The following is a 24866-nucleotide window of genomic DNA, read 5'->3' as shown; positions in this document are numbered from 1 at the left end:
GGCACAGGGGAACTGGGGGGCACAGCGGTGTTAACTAGGGTAACTGGGGGGGCATAGCATGGATAACTGGGGGGGGCACAGGGGAACTGGGGGGTACAGCAGGGATAACTGGAGCTTGCAGGGGGAACTGGGGGGTACAGCAGTGTTAACTGGGGAGCACAGGGAGGGTACAGCAGAGCTAAGTGGGGTAACGGGGGGGGCACAGCAGTGCTAACTGGGGCTTGCAGGGGGAACTGGGAGGTACAGCAGTACTAACTGGAGGAACTAGGGGGCAGAGCAGGGATAGCTGGGGGGGCACAGGGGAACGGGGGGGCACAGTGATGCCCCCAGGGACGGGGATGTGTCCCCCCACCCCCTCTGGCCCCCCATCCCACCTGGTAGAGGCGGCAGATCAGCCCCACCAGCGAGGTCTGGGCCTGCTCCTGCAGCTCGTCCGTGTGCTTCTGTGGGTGGGGGGAAGATGGGGGCAGTCGGGGGGGTGGGGGGGGCGGTTTCCCCCCGGTGTCCTAGGCCCCCCTGGTTGTCCCCCCCCCCACGGCCTTTCCATACCCCGTTGATGAGGATCCAGGGCACGTATTGGTGCGGGGGGTCCAGCGCCTGCGTCAGCTGGGCGTTGCGGTGCATCAGCTCGGTCCCCATGTCCCCCTGCACGCAGGCGGCGATGCGGGACCCGTCCAGCTGCGGGGCGTAGACCTGCAGGCACTGCCGGGGACAGGGAAGGGGGGGGGACGGAAACACACACACACATGTGGGGAGGTCAGGGGGACCAGGACGTCCCCGCAGTGTTGGGGGGACAGGGAAGGGGACATACGGCCTCCAGGTTCTTGGTGACAGAGCTGCCGGACTCCAGGCAGAAGATGACGGGGAAGTAGTGGTGAAGTTCTCGGCCTCGTGCATCAGGCAGGTCTACGGGGACAGGGCGGGCGGTGAGGGGCCACCGGACCCCCCCCCCCGTTGCCCCCTGGTGCCAGCAACGGCGGGGACGGGGACTGTCACCACGGCCGTCACCTCGATCATGTTGCCCAAACACTCCTCTGGTCCGTGCTGGCACTGGAATTGCCACTTCCCGCTGACGTTCCTCTCCTGCGGGACCAACCGGTCTGAGCGGGGATGGTGGTGACGGGGATGGTGATGACGGGGTGACGGGGTGCCAGTGGTGACGGGGTGCCGTGCCGGCGGCACCGGGTCGTGCCGGCTCCTACCTGGGCATTGCCGTAGGGCACCAGGGTGATGTTCAGGGCCTTGCTGGGCAGCAGCAGCCAGGCGGTGAAGAGCTGCTGGACCAGGAACCAGCGGCAGGCCGGGCACAGGCTCTCGTAGAACAGGCTCAGCTCCACCGGGGCGGCCGCCGGGCGGGAGAGGTTGGCACAGCGGGCTCTCCGCCTGCGTGCGGGAAGGTTTCGGGGTACGGGAAGGGGGTACGGCTGCAGCCCCCCCCCCCACCCCATATTTGCAGGGGATGGGGGCGAAGCTCTGGGGATGAGGGTGTGAAGGGCTGGGAGGGAAGTGAGAGCGGCCGGGGGCCTCCTGCAGCAGCAGGATCCCCTCTAAGGCAGCGCCGGGGCTTTCCACAGGAACTTCCCCAAAATATTTTTGGGGGAAAAAACATATCCGGCAGGGCCGGGATGCGCCTGGGTGGGGGGACAGCCCAGCGCCCACCACCGGGTGGTGGCCGCAGCCCTGCAGGGTGCTGCCGGACCTGCCATCACAGCGGTGTCACCATCCGGGGACGTTTAGGGATGAAAAAGCTGTTTTATGATAAAAAAGCAGAAGTGCCAACGGTGCCCGGGAAAGTGTTGGGGTCCGGCTGTAGCGTGGCATTTCCCCAGGGATGCCGGGCAGTGCCACGGTGCCAGCGCAGCACAGGGGCTCCGAGCATCCCCACGGAGTGCCAGCCTGTGCCGCAGGGATGCTCGGAGCCGGCACTCGCACCGGGTACCGCGGCCGGGTGATGCCCCGACACCTTCCCCGCACACCCCAAGCCCCGCTCACCGGGCTGGCACCCGGCCCCGCTCCAGCCCTTTCGGCGGGACGTGTCTCCGCGTGCCGGGTGGCCGTGCCCCGCGTGGGCTACCATCGCGGGCGAGTGGCCGGGGCAGCCCTGGCATCGGCGGCTCTGACCTGGCAGGCGACGGCGATCTCCCACGAGCTGCACCAGAGGTGGGCCGGGTAGTCACAGCCGGGGAAAGCCACCCCGAGACCCGGGGCCAGCAGGGCCACCAGCAGAGCCAGCGGCAACGTGGGGGCCATGGGGACGGTGGGGTGGCGTGGAGGCGAGCCCGTCCCCGCGAGGACTTTTTAAAGGCTGGCTGCGCCCGCCTCCGCGCGCCCTTCCTGCCCGGCTCCTGCCGTCCTCCTCATGTGACGCCAACGCTGCTGACTCACGGCGGGACGTCCGGCTCTGGCCACCCTGGACCTTAGCCCCCAACTGGGGCTCTGGGGGGGAGTGGGGGGGGTGTCACGGTCCCCTTGCCCCCAACCCCACCGGCGGCTGCTGTTTCCCTGCAGGTTGCGACGTGTCGGCGACAGAAACCCAACCCCAAGCAGCCCACGCTCGGCGTCTCCCAAACAGGCGGCGGGGGGGGGGGTGGTGGCTCCATGTGGGACCCTCGCCAGGGTCTGCTGAGCCCCCCCCCCGGCTGGGTGCAGGTGCCAAAGCACCCCCAGGCTGGGGGTGCTGCCCAAAAATACCCCCTCGGGCTCATTTCTGGGGCCGTGTGGAGGAACCTTGTACTTCCCCACTGTTTATAGACGCCGTTTCCGGCTGTTTTTGCCCCTTTGGGCTCAGTTGCCGCCTCCTCGATTGCCCGGCTGAGCCAGGGGTGGCCCCCCCACGCGCCCCAGCCCTGCGACACCCCAGGGAGCAGAGGCCGATGGGTCACATCCTGCACCCAGCCCCGACGCCCTCCCGCCTCCGCTCCCCCGGCGTGACACCCCCCCCCACCCCGCAGAAATCCCCCGCAGCCATTTCTTTAATTCTGTTTTATTTCTTTCTTTTTTTATTTTTTTTTTTTTTGGTTGGGTTTTGTTGTTTTTTTGGGTTTTTTTTTTCGGTGGCTTTTTTTTTTTTTTTTTTTGAAGTACCGTACAAAAACAAAAAAAAACGAAAACAAAAACTCCTCGTACAGTAACAAATACTGGGTTTCCATTAGTAAACATCAACAGAAAAAGAGCATAGAGAACTACTGCTGGTAACGAACAGCTGAAGTGGCGAGTTATTTATTATTGCATATACCTAGGAACTAAAAAAAATAAAATAAAATAAAAAAAAAAATCTCACGCAGCCACCACGGCCTCTCCAAGCCCCCCGCCCCCCCCCAGTGACACGACCCTGTGACACAACAGCCCTCGGGACTGGGGGGGGGACACATGGAGCATCCCGAGCTGGGACACGGGGAGCGGGAAGGGCCACTGTGGGTGGGGGGGAAGTGTGGGTGGCGGGGTTGGGGGACGTGGAAAAAGCCGGGGGGGGGTATGGGGGTGTGGTGTCGTGCGTGGGGGGGGGGGGGGGGTGTCACAAGCAGCAAAGCAGAGCCCAAGGCCTTGGAAACACAAATCGCTGCCGGGTTCGTCCGGCGGCACCAACAGCGGGAGCGAAAGCATCAAAAAGGACAAAAATCACAAGTAGCTTATTCTGGGGGGGGGGGGAGCTGCGCTGCGGGGTCGGGGGGAGTCTGGGGGTGGGGGGGTCAGGCTTCCACCTGGGGGGGGCAAACAAGGGAAAAAGCTGGGTTTTTAGGGAGCCAAATCAAGCTCAAGCACCATCAGGGAAAGGCAGCCCCGGGGAAGGGCATTTTCCTCCTCGTTGTAGGCAGGGACTTGGGAGCAGAGCTGGAAGATGCCAGAGGGGCAACCGTGACCTCCCCCCCCCCCACCTCGGGCTCACACTGAGCTGCTCGGGAGGAAGAAGCTCCAGCCGGGCGGTGGGAAGGGACGGCGTGGGGAGAAAAGCAGAAATTGAGCCGAAAGGGTAAAAAAAAAAACAACCCACCCCCACTGTCAGGAGAAGCTGGAATTTCCCCGGGCAGCAGAGCCGGGGCGAGCACCAAGCGGAGCGTGGACGGGCGATGGCTTGAAGCTGAAATGCTCCCAAATGCTCGGCGGGTCCCGGCATGAACCGGGAGCAAAATCCCCCCCGGCAGGACCGGCCCCGAGCTCACACGGCGGTTGGGGGGGGGGGGACGGACGGACATGGCCTCTGTGGGGCAAGCGGCTGGAGGATCCAGCCAGCCCCGTGGCACAGGGATGTGCTGGAAGCGCAGGGATGAGCACAGAGTCCCTGGGCTGAAAATGAGCCGCTGTGAGTCTGGCAGCTTTGGGGTGCCATCATGCCCCCTCCCCCCCCGGCCACCGCAGGGACCCCGGGAGGCCTCTGCAGAGAGGGCTACGAGCACCAGGCCTCCCTGCTCCATTCCCACGTGTTCCTGTCTCTCATGTGGCCGAGCCAGAACTATTCCCTTAATTATCCCTGACAGCTTTTCCCAAGCGATTCCCCAAAGCCAAAGGCAGCCTCTCCTGGGCCCTGCGCCCCACAGCTCCCCAGACCCAGCGCCTGCCCCTTCCGTGGCTCTCCCGAGCCTGCCATGGGGCAGGGACGGCACCGCGGCCCCAAATCCTCACAGCACAAAACACCGACAAACCAGAGGAAGCAAAAAACCACAGCCCAGGGAGGGCACATGGAGCAGGGAATGGGGTCTGTACAGCCGAGCATAGGAGAGCCGCCACAAGCTACAGGAATTTAGTCCAACAATCCCAGATCCAAAAGGATCCGGGGACCAGCCCGGAGCAAGGCAAGCAGCAGAGGTGACGGGGGAGAGGAGGGACAGCGCGGTCCCCAAGGCAGGTGGCACCTCGAGGACAGCACGCAGGCGGAGCACCAGCACACAGCACCCCACGGATCCGGCGCAGCCCGAGTCGCAACACAAAGCGGAAGCAGCGAATCCTACAGCATCTACCGGCCCATCCTGAGGACGCGGCCTCCAAAAGGGAAAGCCTCTCCGGCAAATCAAAGAGGACAATTAATGCTTTCTTCAAGCCAGGAATAACCCAGTAAAGCAAAAGCCACCCCGGCCTCAGCTCTCAGCCCAGGTCCAGCTTCTAAAGCTCTTCCAGGGCCACCTCCGTTGCCCTCGAGCCCTTTGAACTCAGGAACAAATCCCTGCCCGTGCCAGCCAGCGGCCATGGGTGGCTCTTTGGCCACCCCCAGCCCCCGTACAGTACTCATGATTATAAGTGCTTTGCATACATAGTTCGACATCATGCATATACATTTCTACGCGCTAAGGCCCTTGGCTCAGCGGAGACACCGTCCTCCTGCAGACGAGAGGTCCTTCATTTTGCGTCGGGCTCGTAGTGTGCATCGGGCTCCGGCCCCTCTCCTGCTCTGGCCAGCAGGACCCGGGTCTGCACCAGCCACGCGCTGGCAAACCGCAGCGGGGGTTCAGCAACCACCAGTACTAGGTAAGCAGCCGATTACACAAAAAAAAAAAACGTATTTACAGAGCTACAGTGAGCTTTCAACGGGTTAGGTTCGCAGAGATTCACCGCAGACAGCCGGAAACGACGAGCTGCGAGTCCCACAGATTCCGCCGGGAAAAACACGGGTACCAACACGGATTTCACAGCTTAGTTGGCACAAGGAAGGCGAGAGATTCATCACTAACTGGATCCTCCCTCCCCAGACAGCAACACTCAAGAGGTGGTTACGACAGGAGGGAAGAAGAGGGTGAGGTGGGGCACGGCAAGGAGCGGAGACCTCGGCTGAGAAGCCGCAGGGAGGATGGGGTTTCTCCTTTCTAAATGAGTCTCTGCGTGGAAGAGCAGCACCCCTCGTACCAGACACCACCGCAGCCCGCAAAATCACGGAGGGAAGTGAGAGTGGAGGATGCACACGCTCAGCCCAGCCTCCTCCTCTGCCTCCTCCGGCATCCAGGCAGGGAAAACCCTCGCTCAGAGCAGCGACCACTCGGCCGGGGTGGTGACCGACGCCGCAGCACGCCGAGGAATCGGGGATCTAGCTCTGCAGTGATGCGTAGTGGGGTGACCTGCCAGCAAGAAGGGGATCTGGACCTGCTTATCGAGGAAGGGGAGGGGGCTGTGCTCGCCCACAGCAATTCAATCACAACCGGATCCCACCTCCTAGAGGCTGGAGCCCACTGGGAGTTCAACAGCCCAGCCTTTTTGTCCCATCAGCCAACACGGGTTTCAGCTACTGACCAAAAGGGACACCAGGAACGGTCAAACAGACATCTCGGAGGCTCTGGAGGGGCAGGAGCACAGAGACTCAACTATACAGGGTGCGAGAGTCCAGAGCCAGAAAGCAGCGCCCTGGGGAGAAGCTGAAGGCAGCTGTTGTGTTGTGCATGGGCTGCTCATCTGGCCGGCGGCTGGGAAAGGACCGGGTGAGCCAGCGTGACATTCAGGGAGTCATTGTGCTGCACCAGGGACGTGTGCTTGTAGTGCAAGACCAGGTCCTTGAGGGAGGCGTAGAGGTTGTAGGGTTCAGCGAACCCGTAGCCGGTCGCCGTTTTGTAGATCACGCAGTGCTTGGTGTCACCGTCCACCCTGCCAGGGAGACAAGGGAGCAGGGGTCAGTGGCATGCCAGGCGCTGGGACAGGGACAGCAGAGCACAAGTGGTGTCACCACAGCAGCCCAAAAATACATCTAGGCATGGCAGGAGGCGCTGAGGCAGATGGGAAACATCTTGGAAGCCCATCCTGCCAGCAACGCCTCCTCCAGCCTCCAGCTTGTGGGGAGAGAAGGGCAGAGCGATGGCGGGAGCACATCCCGCGCCAGTTCCATCCCACCACGTCCACTCGGGGGGTACTCACACCACGGAGCAGGCGTAGCATCCCTTCTGGCTGCTCTCGCGGATCAGGAAGGTGCCGTCTCGCTTGCCACACAGCATCTCTTCTGCCTGCAAGCGGTTGATCTTCCCCACGTACCACGTCCGCTCCTCGTGGTGGGGCAGCTCCTCCTCGTCATCCATCATGGAGTATTGGCTGCAATCGAGCACAGGCAGGGTCAGACTTCCTTGCTTTGGGCATGTGCCCCCACATCTCGCCCCCACTTCTAGCTGCTGTCACCCCTTCCAGCAGGGCACACGTCCTCAGCTCCCAGGGAAGGAGATGGGACTTGCCCATGGCCCCCAGAGCAGGCAGAACTGGCTCCTGCAGCCCCCCACATCCCACAAAACACGACCAGGGATACTCACTCCTCTGTCTCGTTCTTGATGCCCAACCACTCGTTGATTTTCTTCTGCCGGGCCCCCTTCTGCGTCAGCCACCTGGGGAAGGAGGCGCAGAGCTCAGCACAGGCAGCAAGCCCAGCCTGTGGCATCCGAGCCAGACACTCCCGTAGCCATCGCCAGAGGGCAGCAGCCCTCCCCTTTGAGGGACTGCCGTGCCCCTAAGCTGTATGCCACAGGGCTCCCTCCTGCACCCAGCAGCCCACAAGCCGGTCCAACAAGCCTCAAAGCCCTCAAGGAGCCAGCTGGCTCGCTCCTGGGCTGGGGTGGAGGGGGTACAGGGCCCCACTCCCAGCCCTCCGCGGGGGCAGACACTACGTACACCAAATACTGGTCCCGCAGTTTGCGCAGCTGCATGAGGTCTGGCTTGAGGCTGTTCATGCGCTTGTCGATCTCCCGGTTCTCCGAGGCTTGTTTCTTCAGGTCCTGCTCCAGCTTCATCTTGCTGTCGTGGATCTCCGTGATGCGAGACTTGAGCTTCTCCGAGTTCATGAGGATCCTGGGAGAAGGAGGCGGGGGGTGGTGGTGGTTTAGGCTGTGAGCCAGAATGGGGGAGGCAGAGGAGGCTGCCTGCCAGCTCCAGCCCACAGCACGCTGCTGGAGAGACACGGATTGCACATGCCTCGGCTCTGTGCTGGGCCAGAATGATCCTTCCAGCCCCCTAGAGCCCTCCCCCAGGCAGGACAGGTCACCACCAGCCCCCGTCCTCACCGTTGCACCTCCTTCTCGTTGCCCTCCCGTCGGAAGCGCTCGATGTACTCCTTGCTGCATTTCTCCTGCGTCTGACACTGCTCCTCAAAGATCTTGATCGTTTCGTTGAAGGCCTCGATTGCCGTCCTCTTCATCTGCAGCTCCTGAAAAGGGAAGAGAGAGCTGAGGAAGAGGTAGGATTTGGGCACATTTCTGCTCATTTCCATCCCCTCCCCCTTCCCCAAAGCAACACTATCCTTGCTGCAGCCAAAATATCCACCCCTCTTCAAAACCCATTCTCTGGGGAGTCCCCCCAAGTCCAGGAGCAGATAAATGGGGCAGTGGGTGCCCCATCTCTGCTCTCCTCTGGCTGCCAGTGACCAGGGGACACCAGGGCAGCCCCTGGGGAAGGCAATGCCTGCGTACCTGGGAAGTGCGCGTGTACTCCTCATACAGCAGGTCGTACTCCCAGCTCTTGTCCTGGTACTGCTGGTGATAGACCTTCAGCTGTTCCCCCACGGCTTCCACGCTGTCCTCTTTCACCACTTGGTCCTACCACAAGCACAGCTCAGTCAGGACCTGCTCCTACCCGACAGCAGCCCCTCTGCAAGGCAGCTGGTCCCATGAAACCTCACCAGCCGGGCAGGAGGCCTGTCACCCCACAAAGCAACGTCCCAGCACAGGGGAAGGCGTGGGACACTGTCATCTACCAAAGGGCCAGGGGTCGACAAGCAAATGCCCCTGGTTCAGGCTGTGTCGGCCAGCCGCATCCCTGCGGCATAAGCCCTCACCTGCTGGTACTTGGAGATGGGGTAGAGCAGCCTGGTGTCCAGCTTGGCGTTGTACTGGGCAAGCGACTCGTGCCGGTAATGGGTGATGAGCTCCACCACCGAGCCGAAGGTCAGGGGCTCTGAGAAGCCATACTTTCCTTCCCGGTGGAAGATCTTGATCAGCTTGTTATTGCCTCCCTTCCTGCAGCGGGGAGGGGAGAGAAGGCACTTAACACCACCCCAGCACCCTATGCCAGCCTGACAACCGGGCATCCAGGTAGCCATAAGCCATGGCACATGTGCCAACAACTCCACCCCAGAGCAGCGGAGGCTCTTGGGGGACCCCAGTGCCCTACCTGAGTGTGAGCGTGTACTCCCCCTGAATCTTGCTGGAAGCATCGCGCACCAAGAAGGTACCATCTGGTGTGTCCCGTAGCTTCTCGTTCACCTCCTCCCTGCAAGGAACACGATTGTCATGGCCCGTGAGGTGCAACCAGGGCTTCCCTAGATGACCTGACAGAGACAGGGCATCCAGGACGTGAGCCACCAGCCACCCCCTTACCGGGAAATGTCACCCCAGTACCACTCGGCGTCCTGCAAGGGCACGCTGTTCCCATTGGCCAGGCTGGCTGCGCTGGGCTTTGGCTTAGGTGGTTTAGGAGGCAAGGCTGTAAAAGAAGCAGGATTGAAGCAGGGTGAGCCCAAGTCCCAGCTCCATCCCTTGCCGAGGGCAATTCCTCAGAGCGCTGAGTCCCCCTGCCCTGCAGTGACTATCCTGGGAAGCCCCACTTGGCCACCATGCTGCCAGGAGCTGCTCCAGGCACATCTACAGCAGCAGATGAGCGCCTCGAGCAGGCATCCAGGCACAGCTGGGCTACAGAAATGCCCTCGGCAACCGGCTCATGGGGGTAGAGACTCCACACCCACAGAGCACAAATGCCAGCGCCTCGGGCCTCAAAGAAAGGGCATCTCTGTACCTGGAGGCAACTGTTCTGGCTCCAACTCCTTCGTCTGCAGAAGTGTCTCCAGAAACAGCACGGAGAAGTCAGGGCTCAGCTCTGGGCTGCAAAGAGGAGCGAAGATCAGCGGCTGTGGGGGAGAACTCGGCACTGCTCCCGTGCCCCACCAGGCAAAGGGGCAGCCGGGGTCATCCCAGCTGCCAAATCCCAGGCTGACCCAGAAGCAAGGGCTCTGCCCCAGCTTTGAGTCCCACCTCAGTGCACTGCCAGCAGTTTAATCCCACACACACAGCGAGGCAGGGGCTGCGGGCAGACCTGCTGCTACAGGCTGGACTTCTCATCCTGGCAGGCACAGCAGTGGCCGCTCCGTACATGGCTGGAACCCCAGAGCCTCACGTACCTGGCGCCAGGCAGCCGGAGGAGAAGGGGGCCGAATATCTCTCCCAGGGCCCGAGGGTGGAGGCTGTTGCTCTCGGCCTGCTGCGATACCTTCCCCAGATGCCGGAGCAGGAACTGCAGGGTGAGCGTGTTCTGGAGCGGGACCGCAGGCGACTCCAGGGCCAGCAGCAGCTGCTTCCGGCAATTCTCCGGCTGGGGAATCTCTGGGGAAGAGAACAAGCCACGATGGAAGGGTTGGGACAGCCAGCACCGCTGTCCACGCTCCAGCTGCGTCACGGCGTGGGAGCGCTGTCGGCAGCGGGGGCCGTGTGCCAGACCCCATGGGGACAGGATTTATTTTAATACCCCAAACGCGTCCGTCCTTGCCCAGCCACCCGTTCCCAAGCGCGGCCGAGGGAAGCCCTTACCCTGCAGGACACGAAGGATGTCTCCGTGCACCGACACCGGCACCACGGGGGAGGGCAGGTCCTGCAGGTAACCTCGCAGCGCCTCGCCCAGGGAGTGCACATCGAAGGGCTCCAGGTCACCCAGGGTCCAATCTCTCAGGGCACAGATCTCCCATGGGTGGCAGGAACAGCACTGCGCACCCAGCTGGTGGCTCCGGTGCTGCTAGCACCCGTCCCAGAGACCACCATGTGCCACCCAGACAGCTCTCACAGGACACTACAACCTGGCACCAGGAGGGACCTCAGGCAGCCCACACAACCGAGGATGCCTGGAAGTGCCCTCTGCACCCCAAAAATAAGCTGGCTCTGGGAATCCAGGCCATTTCGGGTGCCCACACCCTTTGCCCTGAGCCCTGCCACAGGAATCCTGGGCACGCACGACTCGCGTGACAATTGTGTTCCCTGCTGGTGGTGGAGACAAGCGCAGACCAACCAGCCACAGACTGAACCCAACAGGGAAAAGGTCTCCCTCGATCCATGCTGTCCCATAAAGGCAAGGAGAAGGCTTTGGGGACAGCACATAAAGCCTGTCCCCAAAAGCAAAGCGGCCAGAGCTGACAGCATCGCGTAGCCAGGGTTTGCAAGAATGTCTGCAGAATGGGACAAGCCAGCGTGGTGCTGGATGAGGCCCAAGCCCAGCCGAGAGGCAGACAGCTCCGAAGGCTTCCCGGCAGAGACATCAGCCGCCGGCACAGCGGAGCCAAGGCTCCCGCCACCAAGCTGAGCTGAAAGATCCTCCCCTGCTTATTAGTGGCATGAGAGAGACAGAGAAGCCTCTGCCAGAGCACCCTGAAAGTGGGACACCCTGAAGAGACAAGAGCTGGGGTTCACTCGGTGGCCTGTGACTCTCTGAGTCGGTCCCACATCCCTTTTGCTCCAGCCCACAGGCAGTGGCAGATCCCCCCCTCTCCTGTCCCTTCCACGCAAGAGGGGGACGTGTCAGGATGGGGACAGCCCAGCCCCAGAGGCAGCGTGCCGGGAGTCAGGAACTGCCGGGGACAGGCAAGCCTGGCCTGGATTGCATTACTGCTGGCGCTGTCACAGCCACTAATCTCCTCCATCTGAGCAGATTCGCCTCCTCACCACGCGGAGCTGGTTCTTACCGGTTCTCAGCGCTTGCCTCAGTTCGGAGCCAGATGTCCTGTACAACATCTCGCTGTCTACCCCTGCGGAAGCGGGGACACTGCTGTGAGCTGCGAGCCCTCCAGCTCCCACCGTGCACACCGTTTCGGTGCCAGCCCGGCAGCCGCACGCCAGCCGGGCAATGGCTAACCAGGCCTGGGGTGTCCAAACCAACCTCCCGCAGATGCTGCTGCAGCCCCCTTGGCCTCCAGGGCACCCAGTTGTCCCCTTAGCTCCCAGGACACCCAGTTCAGTGGCCCCCTTTATCCGCCATGACACAGATCCGGGCTGGAAGTGCTTCCCAAACCCCAGCACCCACCCGGGGTGTGCAGGCACCCTGCGTGCAGACCCAGCAGCCCCATCCCAGGCCTCTGTGCAGGATGGCACAGCAGGGTCAAGCTTTGGGGAACGGCAGCTCAAGCCAGGGAGAAGCAGGAGGCTCCCCACTTCTGCAGGCAGCTGTGTCCTGCATGTCCCATGGAGCTGGGTCCAACGCCAACAGCTTTTAAAGACAGCTGCCTCCCCCCTGCCCTCACTGGGGAGGCTTTGGGGGGCATCATCCCCTTGGTTTTCAGCATTCCTCCCCCTTACCTTTCTTCTCAATAGCTTCCACCAGCTTCACCAGCAGCGGTGGTGCAATCTCAGGAGGGCTGAACTGCTCCTGCAAGTCTGGGAGAGGAGAGCCTGGGGGGAGAGGGAGGGAGAGAAGGGGTCAGCCCCCCCAGCTTAGCCCCCAGCAGTCGCTCCGCAGCAAAACTGCAATGGGGCACAACCAACGTTGCTCCCAACGGCAGCGTCCCAAGAGTGAGGAAAGCCATGGCCCCTGCATGGAGGCCACAGGGATCCAGTGAGCTGGCCCAGAAACCAGCACAGCACTTGTTGAGCCCAGTCTTGCTCCAAGCCCCCAGTGGTATGTGCCTGGGGTGGGGGGGGGTCCCTGCTGCTCCTTGCAGAGCCCATCTCCCTGGGGACCCTGGGCAGGCAGTGCAGGGGTTACCAGGGCTCCCAGAGCTCAGGTCCCTGCCCAGCACAGGGCTGGCGGAGGAGCGCAGCCGGGGAGCTCGCTCACGGTGGTGAGCTGTGATTAATCCAGCAATTCAGACAGAATGCCGTGTCAGCAAATTCCTGCCCTTGATTGCTCGTTTAACATGGAAACCAGCCCTCTGACTCCCCCTCCCCGCGAGCCCACAGCCTCCGTGCAAGCTGTTACAGAGCACAGACAGCCCACAGCACGGGATGGGGGGGTCCCTCCCAATTCACGGGGGATCTATGACACCACGTCAGGTGGCATTCCACTGCCACCTCCAGAAGATCTTGAGGTCCTGGCTCCAGGCACCCTCCTTCCCTGGTGCTGGAAGGGTGACGCATGCCAGGGCAGGAGCACGCAGGCCCGGCCGGGCTGCTGCCAGCGGGAGGTTTGCCGAAGGGTAAGCAGTGCCAAGGACCTATCTTGCTTCCAACTGAGCACCAGGCGGTGCAGGAGGCTCCTCCTGGCCAGTCCACAGGACCGGGCAGACCCTTGGGAGCCCACGGTGTCAGTGAGGACACCCAGCACGCTCCACTTTGGGGAAGAAGAGCCAGAAAGCTGCGCCCGGTTGCGAAACACAGCTCTGTTGTCATGGATCTGACCCGAACTCGCCCGGTGTGGTCTCGCCAAGAGGCACAGCGAGCTGAACCGCCGCACCCGGCCGAGCCTCCGGCACCCAGAGCCTCGCCGGGAAGACAAAGCTGCAGAAAGGGGAGCAAATGGGACAGGAACCCAGCAGTTCTGCAAGAGCCTGTGCTGCTGGGGGGTGGTGATCCCCCACCAGAGAGAGCTCCTGGGCACAGGAAGGGGACCAGTATGGTGCTGGTCAGGATAGGGAAGCTGCAGGCGAGCTGCCAGGCTGGCAGCTCCAAGCCTGACCCTTGGGAAGGGCTGAAGGGAGAGTAAATACTGGTGCTGCCCACGTGGCCCGACCGGGAATGTGCTGCTTCAGCAGGCAGCAGCTTGCCTTTTTTTATCAGGCAGGCTGTGCCGGAGCCAGCAGCGGCTCCTGAGCCTGCCGGGCCTCCGGGCTGGGCCGCTGCGAACAAGGCTGCTCACAGCACGGCCGGGGCAGCTGCGGAAATATTTCCGAGCCGCATTTTCCGCTCGCGTTCTCCGCGGAAGGCAAACAACCAGCAGCTCATAAATTCACCGGCAGAAAGCGCCGGGTCTCGCCGCTCTGCAGGGCCAGCCCTGCTGCCGGGCTGTGTGGCAGCCATGGCACTGTGTTCCTGGGCTGTGTGACAGCCGTGGCACTGGCCCTGCTCCCTGTGTGACACCACGGGACCAAAGGATCCCTGCCAGCCAGGGCAGGACCCGGGAAACAGGGCAGAAATGCTGCCAGCTCTGAGTTTTGTGGGGCAGCCAGGAGGCACCTCTGCACCGCCCAAAGTGCAGACCACGAAGAAATAACAGGGGCTTGGCTTAAATACAGTCTCTCAGTTGCAAAAATGTGTCTCCCCCCGCCCAGCATCTCAGCAGGCTGCATGTAAAATGGGTCCAGGCATTTGAATAACTGCAGGCCCCGGCTGTGCCCAAGCTGGAGGTTGGCCCTGGGGATGCACCCAGAGGGGACAGGGACAGTGCTGGCATCCCTCTCGCGTGCCCTGGTACCCGACCCTCTCTCTGCTCCATCCCCAGGCGGGATGCAGACAGGCTGGCTTTGTTTTTTTTTCCCCCAACCACATCTTTTCTGTGTGTCAGGAGCTTTGGCACGTATCTTCTTCCACATCCCAAAGATCCCCACCCCTGCGGAGGGCAGCGGCTTTGACCACCCAGCCACACCTCCACCAAACCCTGCTTGAGAAGAAGAGGAGGAGAGAGCCCACGAAGACATAAATACAGCCCCCGAGGGAGTGCAGGGCTGGATGCAGGCAAGGCCAACGCATCCACCGCAGAGCATGCCCCAGGCTCCCAAGAGGAGCTGCTTTCTTGGAAAGGCAGGTTGCGAGCAGGATGACTCAGGTCAGCAGCTCTCGCTGCCAACCCAAACGCAGGGCCCGGCCGCATTCCCACCCTGCGGAGATGTTTCCTGGGGCCATCCCTCTGGCTCCAGGAGCAGGAGGCATGGGAGGCAGCTGCCCAACCAGCCCCACCACCCTGGTTTCTGAGACAGGGGCTCCTTTCCATTCCTTAAGACCCCAGAGATGTTTTGTGCAGCTAAGAAGCATCTGATGGGTCAGTCGTGGCTCCCAGGCAGAGAGGGATCGGGAGGATGCAGGACTGCAAGCCAGGACCGTGCTCTGATGCCCACCAGCTCCTGCTGCTGACTCTTCTCCTCCTGTGTGCACCAGCACAAGGTCTTCTGCTAGGCATGGGAAGGCAAAGCGCGGCTATCACCCCTGTTTGCCATCTCAGAGCTCCCGGGGCCTGCTGAGCCCCTGCCCAGTGTGCCTGGCAGAAAAAAAAAAAAACAGGCAAAGAGAAGGCAGCTGCCACAGCTCTACGGGCAGTGCTGAGGCACAGTGGCTCTCCCAGCTCCGGGACCAGGTCCGTGCCAAGCCCAGCGCGCCGGCTGGGAGGCAGCCGCAGGTGCAGGACGGGCCATGCCCTGCCCGAGGGCGGCTCCCGAGCCCCATCGAGAGCTCAGCGAAGCGATCACGGGGAGGGATGAGCGCCAAGCAGACAAGCAATTAGCTCCAGTTCTCAGAAGTACTCTTTTAGACCCTGACTTTTCTCCTCTTGCCCAGAGACAAGTAATTGTGTGTCTCAGCGGGGCTGAGCAGCTCTTGGCAGGGAGCAATGCCCCAGGCGCTCTGGAGGCAGAGGCAGGGATGTGGTTGGAAGAGGTCAGGACTTATTCCTAAAGGGAGGGAGCGGAGCAAAACTCTCAGCGGAGCAGGGAGACGGAGCGAGGACCACAGGGATCCTGGCCGGTCACGGGCCAGAGAGGGAGAAGAATCTTGGAAATGTAACAGTGGGATAAGGCTCGCCCCAAAAAGCTCTGCTAAGCAGATCGATAAGCTGGAGGAACAACATGCTTTTCTCTTGGCCAGGACTGAGCGTGAACCCACAATTCCCAGAAAACTCGACCACACTGCTGCTGGCAGGGCAATCCAGTGCTGCCGAGCCGAGGTGAGGGCTTCACCGCTGTCCCGCAAAGCCACTCACACCCCCTTGTCTGCCACACACAGAGAGCAGAAGTGTCCTGGAGCAACGCAGAAGGGCTTACCTTGCTCCAGAGCCTCCTGCAGCCGGCAGCCGCTGGCCCCCGGTGTGGCGGGGAGGGGTCTCTGCACTCGGGGCCGGTGAGAAGGTACGGAGATCTTCACGGGCCCCACATACTCCACGTACGTGCCGGGAAAGTCGCCCTTCTGCTTGGTCCGCTCGTTGACGCCCAGGATCCACCCGATCTGATTGGGGGTCTGCTCATCCCCATCTTTGAAGCCCAAGGCTTGCAGGGCACCCTTGCTCACCACCAGGATGTCTCCAGGCAGCAGGTCAATGTCCTCCTCCCGCTCCTTGCGGTAGGGGTAGAGCGCACGGTACTGGAACCCATCGGTGCTACCCATTCTGTCGCAGGGAGAAGGGCTCTGAACGGCGAGGGAGCACGTGTCGGGCAGGAGAGGAGGGATCTCAGAGGCAGCTCTCCCCCATCAGCTCTCCGAATGTCTCTGCGGGAATCAGCACCCCAGCAGCCTGGTCTGGGTGCCCCGGCACGCTTAGGTGCAGCCCCTTTTCCTTAGCTTGAAACCACGATTCAACCAAATTATGGAGCAAAGGGAGAAGGAGACAAACATAATCCAGCACTCGCGAGCGGGCATGCAGCAAAGAAACAGGAGATGGGGGTCTGCTTCACCAAAAAAGAAGCAGATTTCTTGGAATCCGGGGAGCAAAAGCAGGGCAGGTTTCCAGCCCAGGACGGTGTGGCATGCTACGTGTCCCTTCCCAGTACCTGCAAAGAGAAGAAGACTTGTCACTGCACAGCCAGGCACCCCACACCCTCCCGAGATGCCAAGATTAAAACTAGGGGTTCACCTGAGCAGCAGAGAGAGGCAGGACTTGTTTCTCTCCTACCTACCAGCTGATACGGAGCCCTGGATCCAACCAGGACCCTGTTAATACCAATTTACGCTCCCAAAAAGCAAGAGAGGAGCCAGCGGCTGCGTGCGGGAATGCCACCTCCTCTCTGCTACAACCAGGCACCAGCTCTGCATCTTAAAGAGGTTCAACTCCTGCTTCTTCAGCTCACCCTCCTCACAGAACTTATGCAAACAAGAAGACAACAAGTGGGACAAAACAGCCTTTATGCAGGAACTTTTGCATACAGAAAAGGGTGACCCTGCACCCACCAGCTGGAGGCCCTGAATAGGAGCAAGACAAACAGATTTAACCTTTTCTTGTTAAATCGATTAAATTTCACAGTTCACCTTTACATCTCCCCATGCAATCCCCCACAAAGTCGTTTTCTGAAGGTAGCTGCCCACAAATGTAGGTTAACCGAGCTCTCAGTGAAAGGCTTTTGAGATGCTTTGCCATTCCCACAGAGCAGCACTTCAAAGCTTTGCTCTGAGCAAAGTAAATTTTTGAACTTTTCAAAAGCAGCAACAGCATCAAGTGCGGGCACGGGTTCTTTTTGCAGAGATGGAGGTGAGGGGAGTTGAAATAATCTTCAGAAGCCTCCAAGTCTACTTAGAACTGCTAACTGCCTTTCAGCTATTCAGAAAGAAATTGAAGAATATGCTGCCTGCCCTGCCCAGAAATCCACCAAAAAGAACAAACCTGGGTTATAACATGTTGTTGAAGGGATATATGAACCGGGGCATTCCCACCAGCCGGGCACGTCCTCTTTTCCCATCCCCTCCTGGCTGCATAGGCCAGTTTTCCACCTCCCCCAGGCAAATCCCAGCGCTCCCGTTCCCGCAGCCACGGCGTGTGGTGGAGGAACGGACCTAGAGGCACAGGGGGCAGCCAGAAACCAGCCTTCCCAGGGACACCCCAGCCCTGCTGAAACGCCACAGGTCCTACTAACGGCTTGAGCTGTTTTGGCCCAGAAACCACCAAAACCCAGCTCAAACTCTTGAGTCTCATCTGAAAACTATTAGCGAGCAGGAAGGCGCTTCTCAGGGCTGCTGGAGCCTCTGCGGAGGGAGGCGAGGAGGCAAAGGGAGCCAGGGCACCCTTCCCGGCGGGGTCAACGCACAGCCAAGCACGGCACGAAGCCAAGGCTGCTCCAACCGCTGGTTGGACTCTGCGAGAGGCACTAACATTGGTGATCTGCAAGTATTTCAAAATAACTCTTTCATCCCAGCAACAAGTTGCAGTTCACATCGGTTACAAACCCCTCTTTCCTCCTGCACACTACCAGAAAGTCTGAGATTGGTGCGAGTCCCTCGAGAGGAGCCAGCTTCACTTCTCTGTAGCCAGACCCTCCAGCCCAGCACCAACCACGCTGCGGGCTCCTTCCCTTGCCAAAAAAGAGAGGCACAAAGAGGCCAGGGCATACAAAATCTGTGCAGTAGCCAGGGCCCACGCCTGAGCTCAGGCAAGCGTCCCAGCTGGGCCGTCTTTGCCATGAACGAGCAGGCACTGCCCGCGGGGAGGCAAGACACTTGTGGCCAGGCTCTGGAGGGTAGGGAACAGGACTGAGCCTGATCCAGGTTGCTGGAGGGCTTCTCCGGAGCAACCCCAGGCTGCAGGACTCCCGGAGAGACCCTGGGGACAAAGGGCGTTTGCAGGAGAAGCGGCACATCCCAGCACGGCTGCCCAGCAAGCTCCCACCACGCCGGGATGGTGGCCGCAGGGAAACTCACAGCAGAGCCCGCGTTTCCCCAATCCAACCAACCCCAGCCAGGAAAATATTACTTCATAATCCAGAGAAAGATTTATGACCAGGCTCACTGCCTGCCCCTCGCCCCTCTGAACGCTGCCTGTCAGGGTCCAACAGAGCCTGGGAAAGGTGCCGGCAGCTCCCCCCTTGGAGAAGACAGACTTCCCGCTCCCCCGGGAGAGGACAGACCCCAAACCCAGCAGGGTCGAGGCTCCCCTCTGCCCCCCCACCTCTCCAGCTTCCACCCACCGATCCCAGCCCCGACTCCGGGCGCCTCAGACAAGCCGGTGCAGCCGAAGAGGCTGGAAGGACAAAACGTTCAGCCCTGGCAAACTTGTTCAGTGGCTTTTAAAAGCAGACCAGCACGAAGGGGTGGGAAGTGGCTCCAGAGCATGGAGTCTCTCCGAAGAGCAGGTCCCAGCTGCTCCGTCGACTCCTTCCAGCCTCCTTCCTTGCAGTGGGAACGCGGAGAAGCAGCTCCGTGCCACCCTGCTCTGCACGTCCCAGCGGGTCAACTGGGCACATGGAAAAATAGATATAACTTTGAACCAGCCTGGTCCTGGAGCAGCCCCACCTGCCTTCCCCACGCTCAGACCATGTGGGGATCGAGCATCCGGGAATATGGGTGAGGAGTCCCCCGGGAAAGCCAAATCCACATGGTTAACGCTGGCACCGTCCTCTCCAGGGGAAACAGTTATCCTCTGTCCTGCCACGGACCCAGCAAGCAGCTTCCCAGGCTGAGCTGTGCGTGTGGGATGGCAGCCACGGGTCAGGAAAGCTCTGCACCCCACGGAGAGCCGCTGAGTCGGCGTGCCTTTGGGGAGAGGGAACGCGCTTCCCGAAGCCCTGAAACAGCTCTTTGGAGGGAAGGCAGAGCCGAGAGCCCAGGACACGCACGAGCCTGCTGGGTTGGAAGCACACCTCCGATCCGGGGCTCTGCGTGCGCAGGAGAGGGAACAGCTTGCCAAAAGATTTCAGCTGGGCCCAGCTCCAGGTTCGCTCGGCTCTCGGAGAGGAACCTCGTGTGTCCGCGCTGGCGAGCACTTGCTTAGGCTGCTCCGAAAAATCCCATGCATCAGACATCTAAAATACCTTTGGTAAATCTATCTCAGCGCCCAGAAACAATCCCTCGATTCATTAACCGCTGTCAATACTTTCTTTGTTTAATGCATCGGTTTGAAACAAAAAACACATTACTAGTCTTTTTGTGTGCGCCCAGCGCATAAATAAAAGCATCTTAACGTTTCAAATGTGGTTCCTGTGCTTTTTAACCCAGTTCCAAGCGCAGTTCAAAGTGCAGCTTGACTCGAAGCAAGACTATGTGCTACTTTCCCTCCAGTGAGGCAAAAGAATGCGTAAAAATATTTAAAAGAAGAATACACTTACAAGAATCTACACAGCTCGAGTCTTTTCAAGTTACATCAGCTCCTTCGCGAGCAAAAAAAACCCCACCAAATCCAGTTTTGCAAAATGCTACATGTTAATGGGTTACAAACAATGAGAACAAACCTTTCCTTTAATTAAAAAAAAAAAAAAAAAAAAGAGAGAGAGAAAATAGAACAATGCAAGTGGGAATGGAAACAAAAATGGACACGGAACACATCGTGCCGTATCACGACGACTGCTGCTGCTTTGAGTTTTTCTGACCGACGCAGCCAGGGCAGTTCTGCTGCCAAACCAGCTGGTATTTCCCTCCGAACTGGGGAAAGCAGCAGGGACGGGGAGTTACGCTGCGAGCCGTGCCCAAGCCTGGCCTGCTGTCCTGACAGCAACCGCATCGCAGCAGAGGCATGGGGCAGCCAAGGCCATTTTCACCTCTTTTCTCACCAAGAAACGCTTCCCAAGCCGCCAGCGACGGAGCCAGAGGAGTGGCAGTGTCCTGCCCACGGCCACCAGCTGCCCTTTGCCAGGGATGCAGAGCATTTGCCGCTCAAGACTTGAGTTTCATAAATATTTTGCTTTATTCCCTGAAGCCCAAGGAAGCCAAGGAATATCTGAAACATTTCACTGAAAAAGTAAATGTTACGGTTAGCAGGGACCTGAGGAGCCTAACAAATCCCTGCCTTGGGATGACCGATACCTTCCTCATTTTTGAGAGACCACTGGAGGTCTGGGCGACCTTCTCCTCAAAGGCTGGACAATCCGAGAGCTCCTCAGGCACTTTGCAGATCTACTCCAAGACTGTCATGCTTCTCCTGATGTCAGACTTTCTTGATTCAGTTGAAGCTCATCCTGTCTCACCCACCTCAGAAACCTTCTCCTCCCCCTCCACAAAAGCCTTTACTTGGCCAAAGACTTTTACACACCAGCACCAAGCAGAGAAGGACCAAGCACCCTATACCAGCACCGTCCCTTTGCTCCAGGCTCCCTTTACACCAGCCGCCAAGCAGCAAGAACATGCTACTTCCATTTTAGGAGCGTTCACAGGGCAGGGTTTAGGGTTTTTTTTGTTGTTTTTCCTTTTCAGAAACAAACCCAGGAGCTGTACTTTGGCTACTTCCCTCAAAAATTACCGTTCTAAAAAAATTGAGTACATGAAAAAAAATTCCAACTGCTCTTGCTAACTCATCTGCTTAAAATCACGTTCCCCGGGGTATTTGGCATTTATATGACTATTTATTAGCAGGTCTGCACAGCGCAGCAATCACATGAAGTAACCTACAAGGTGAGAAGCAACCACGTTAGCAGGCCAGCATTATTCGGGTATTGGTTAAGAGAGGCAAGACCTTCCAACTTGAGAAATCCACTGTCCCTTCCTCTGTTTGCTTTTTATCTTCCATTACTCGGTTACTTTAGCTCCAAGCTCCGGCTCCAGATATTCCCAGAGGAATTAAAAAGAGCCCTCGATATTATAAATACTCTTTTTCATTGTAAACACACCCCAGCACTCGGAACGAAGCGCCGGCACTCTGACACGGCTCCAAACTGGCTCCGCAAACCACTTTGCTCCTCGCCACATTCCAGCTGAGCTGCGGTTTCTCTCCCAGCCCAGAGCTTTTGTCCAGCAAGACCCAACTGCGGGCAGAAAGGATTTTCCTCTGCGCTTAGAACCTTGCTCTAGCGAGTTAAAAACCCAGGGTTCGGGGCAGCGATCACCTTTGGAAGGACCAAAGCCTCACCGCGAACCGCAGAGGCAGATGAAGCACGATCTGCCCACGTCAGAGAAGAGAGTCACCAAAGAAACCAAACCATGGCTTGGACTTTCCCACATCATGGAAGAGTCGATGACTAGAGCAGAGGCCAACCCAGCCTCGGGGACACACCAGCCCTTCGCATGTTAGGGAAGGGCGGGGGAATGGCCAGGAAAGCAGTGATTTAGGCTATATTTACTCAGCTGTCTCCATTCTCTGCTCTCACAGAGAAAGTCACAGGGCCAGTTCCCCAGTGGCTCCAAGAGCTGCTCGGGAAAGAAAAGCCGCGCATTAATGGGGAGGAGAGGCGGCCATTCCTCTGCCACGCCGGGCAGGGGTGCCAAAAGGCGCAGTGCCGGTGCCGCTCCAGCTCTTTGCAGCTCTCGCAGAGCCCGTTTTACACAGGTTTTCCCCCCCCAGCTTTTATTCATCAGTGCAAATGGACCCTCCGTTTGGGAGATACACATCCATGGGAAGCTTCCAACTCAAGGGGCTGAGAAACGTCCCCAGAATTAGAAAAGACACAGGGCACAAACCTCATCGGAAAGCAGTGACCTGGCCACCATCCCAGAACCAGGGTTTGGGGGGCAACTGTGTCTAGAGCCAGCAAAGCCACAGCCACTCCTGGCCGGACTCTGGCACATCCGGAGGGACAGGGGCATCCCTGGGTCACCCAGCCCCAAGCTGGGTTCTGCTGGGGCAGATCGGCGGTGGGTCCGAGCCCCCAGCCCGGCCTGGAGCCCTGCAGCCCTGACAAGCCGCTCTGCCACCCCACAGAGGGGGCCCTGGACCCCCGGGGATGGGGGGGGGGATGGCACTGGGGTCCCCACGCTGGCACTGCTGGGGATGGCCACAGCCTGAGGGGGATCGAGGGGGGGGTACAGCCCTTGCACAGGGAGGGGACAGGGACAGCCCTGGCACCACGGAGGGGGACACAGCCCTGGTACAGGAGACCTCCCCTGGCACCTTGAGGCGGGGGGGGACAGGGCCAGCCCGGGGGTGGCACGGCCCAGGGGTGACACTGCCCTGGCAGCGGAGGACTCTGCGCTGGCACCAGAGGGAAGGGGACGGGGCCAGCCCCGGTGCTGTCCCCGGCGGGGGGACGACGGAGCCTCAGCCCGGGAGTGGGGGGGGGGGGCCCGCTGAGGCCCCCAGGGCGCCTCAGGCTGAGGGGCCGCGCTCACCGCGGGTCCCGGCGCCGGCCAGTCCGCCAGGCCCTGGGTCTTGTTTCGATCCCGACCACCCTCTCCCCTCAATCCCGGCCCTGGCCTCCCTCACCCCCGGCCCCGTCCCACCTCTCCGCCGGCCCCATCCGCCGCCGCTCGGCTCCAGCCCGCTCCTGCCTCCCAGCCCGGCGGCAGCCTGGGAAAGGGCCCGAACGTCGCCGGAACGGCCCGAACCCGCCCCGGAAATACCCGACAGAAGCCGAAGAGGAGCGAACCTGCCCGAAGCCTCAGCGGCCCCGCCCCTTCCCCCGCCGCCGGCCGCCATCGGGGCCCCGCCCCCGCCCGAGCCGTTCCGGAAGGAGCCGAGTGTGTTTGACGGCGCCGACGGCCCTCGGCACTGCGGGGGAGCGCGGGGCGCCCCCTGGCGGCGGGACGGGGAGCGCAGGTCGTGTACTGGACCGGGCAACGGGACCGTACCGGGCGCCGGGAGTGGGATACTGCACCGGGACTGCACCGGGCATGAGGCACTGCATCGAGTAGTGCAGCGGTGGTGGGACACGGCACCGGGCACTGGGACTGCACCGGGCACTGGAACTGCACTGGGCTTGCGGTACTCCACTGGGCACCGCACTGGCATTGGGCACTGCACCGGGTACCACATTGGCCACCGGGCACTGCACCGGGCACCCACAATCCAGGACCGGGGCCGGAGCCAGGCTGGGTGCCAGGCATGTCCATGTTCCCCCGGCCCTCCCCGCCTGAGCCGGGGCAGCTCGGGCACCCACCGGCCCCCATTTACCCCTCGCCATCACCCCACGCAGCGGCCACCCCCTGCCCAGCCACGCTCCGGTGCCGGGGCAGCACCGAATCCATTCCCCCCCCCCCCCCCCCCCCGGCTGCAGACACCACGCCGTGGCTCATCGCAAGGAACAATTTTAATACAACATAAAACTTCCCGAAGGTAAGAACAGAGCCGGGCACTGGGCAGGAAGACACGGTCCCCTTGGCTTTCAAGATGTTTTTCCATTAAAATATTCCTTTTCCCGCCGTATCCACGCCACCGGTGCATGGCCAGGCCCCCCCCTTCATGTGGTGCCAGTGGGCAGGGGGTGCCCGGTGTCTCCCCCAAAACCCACTGCCTTCCTGAGACCTTAATACAGACGGCAGAAGAAAAAGCAAAGGAGACACCAAGCAGCTCTGGCTGCTCATTTTGGGGGCTTAAATGGCACCAGTTTAACGAGGGGGGGGGGGGAAGAGGGGAGGGATGCAGGATCCGGAGTCTGGCACAAACCACAGGCACACAAAATAATCCAACATACAGCCAAAAAATCCGCCGGCTGCTTTGGGGTAGGAAAACGTGCCCCTTGGCGGTGGCACGGTGATACCCGATGGCAGCGGGGGTGGCAAACCAGGGATGGTGTGTCCCCCCCCATTGCCAGCACGGTGCTCAAAGCACCGGGGAGGCAAACTGTGGCAGGGGGGTGGGGGGGGAAGCCAGTACATGCATCATCAAATGGAAACGTTTATATCATAGAAAACAGTAGAAACGGGGAAAATGCTGGGTTGAGCCAGAGTTTGTTGGATAAAAAGCGATGCGGGGGGGGGGGGGAAAGAGGGTGAAATTTCCAAATTACAAATGAAGGAGAAGCAGCACAGGCGCTCACTGGGTTCTTTTGTGGTTTTGTTTTTTTTTTTTTTAAAAAAAAGAAATACTGGCTTTCTATGGATGTCCATACGCACCGACCAACGAACACCACGGGATGTGGTGGCAGAAGAAACGCAAAGAGCAAAAACCGGCCCTAAAAATCCTGTTAATATCCGCATCCGACTGCTGACGCCGCAGGGAAGGGCCGATGGAGCCGGGTGGCTCCAAAAGGCTCCGAATAAAAGAATTAAAACCTTTACATCTGCTCTGTGCTTATAAAATGAAGCACGCGCATCATCGTACGATGAACCGCATGCGTATATAACTACCCATATGCTTCCCAGCTTGGGCTGTCAGCGTTTGGGGGGAAGGGGGGGGGTGTTGCTGTGGGTTTGGGATGGTTTTTTTTGTAAAGTTTTTAGGATTACAATTATCCCCCCCAACAGGGGTTTCTTCAAAATTTTGGGGTGTTTCCAGCTAAAACTAAAGTTTAA

The 24866-nt window shown here is 60.2% G+C and overlaps 2 protein-coding genes across 2 annotated transcripts in view; both read right to left on the bottom strand.

Annotated features, from left to right (window-relative positions):
* Positions 1 to 2250, bottom strand: part of IFI30 (IFI30 lysosomal thiol reductase) — a 3236-nt gene extending 986 nt beyond the window's left edge. Inside the window, 7 exon segments of the mRNA XM_074163817.1 lie at positions 375 to 443; positions 550 to 702; positions 812 to 873; positions 876 to 906; positions 1009 to 1083; positions 1203 to 1371; positions 2111 to 2250. Coding sequence (XP_074019918.1) covers positions 375 to 443; positions 550 to 702; positions 812 to 873; positions 876 to 906; positions 1009 to 1083; positions 1203 to 1371; positions 2111 to 2250 — 699 coding nt within the window.
* Positions 2251 to 6371: 4121 nt separating this feature from the next.
* Positions 6372 to 16172, bottom strand: PIK3R2 (phosphoinositide-3-kinase regulatory subunit 2). Its single transcript, XM_074163632.1, has 15 exons — positions 15833 to 16172; positions 12225 to 12317; positions 11615 to 11677; positions 10473 to 10604; positions 10067 to 10268; positions 9685 to 9770; positions 9270 to 9375; positions 9064 to 9162; positions 8729 to 8909; positions 8364 to 8489; positions 7959 to 8101; positions 7570 to 7746; positions 7215 to 7286; positions 6832 to 7002; positions 6372 to 6564 (listed from the first exon to the last, which is right to left on the bottom strand). Exons 1-15 carry the CDS (start codon positions 16170 to 16172, stop codon positions 6372 to 6374), a joined length of 2184 nt encoding a protein of 727 aa, XP_074019733.1.
* Between the last annotated feature and the right edge of the window lie 8694 nt (positions 16173 to 24866).

The sequence above is a fragment of the Numenius arquata genome, chromosome 25 (assembly GCF_964106895.1).
Source record: "Numenius arquata chromosome 25, bNumArq3.hap1.1, whole genome shotgun sequence".
Classification (NCBI taxonomy): Eukaryota; Metazoa; Chordata; class Aves; order Charadriiformes; family Scolopacidae; genus Numenius; species Numenius arquata.
Note: the sequence above shows the minus strand (reverse complement) of the source record. Positions and strands in the feature narration are given on the sequence as shown.

What these genes read in the sequence shown, in the direction of transcription:
- PIK3R2 (XM_074163632.1), bottom strand. Translation starts at nt 16,172, where the DNA reads ATGGGTAGCACCGATGGGTTCCAGTACCGTGCGCTCTACCCCTACCGC. An exon ending in GCAGGAGGCTCTGGAGCAAG is followed by an intron (nt 12,318 to 15,832) that starts GTAAGCCCTTCT and finishes CTCTCCCCCCAG; the next exon opens with GCTCTCCTCTCCCAGACTTG. An exon ending in AACGAGAAGGAGGTGCAACG is followed by an intron (nt 7,747 to 7,958) that starts GTGAGGACGGGG and finishes TCCTTCTCCCAG; the next exon opens with GATCCTCATGAACTCGGAGA.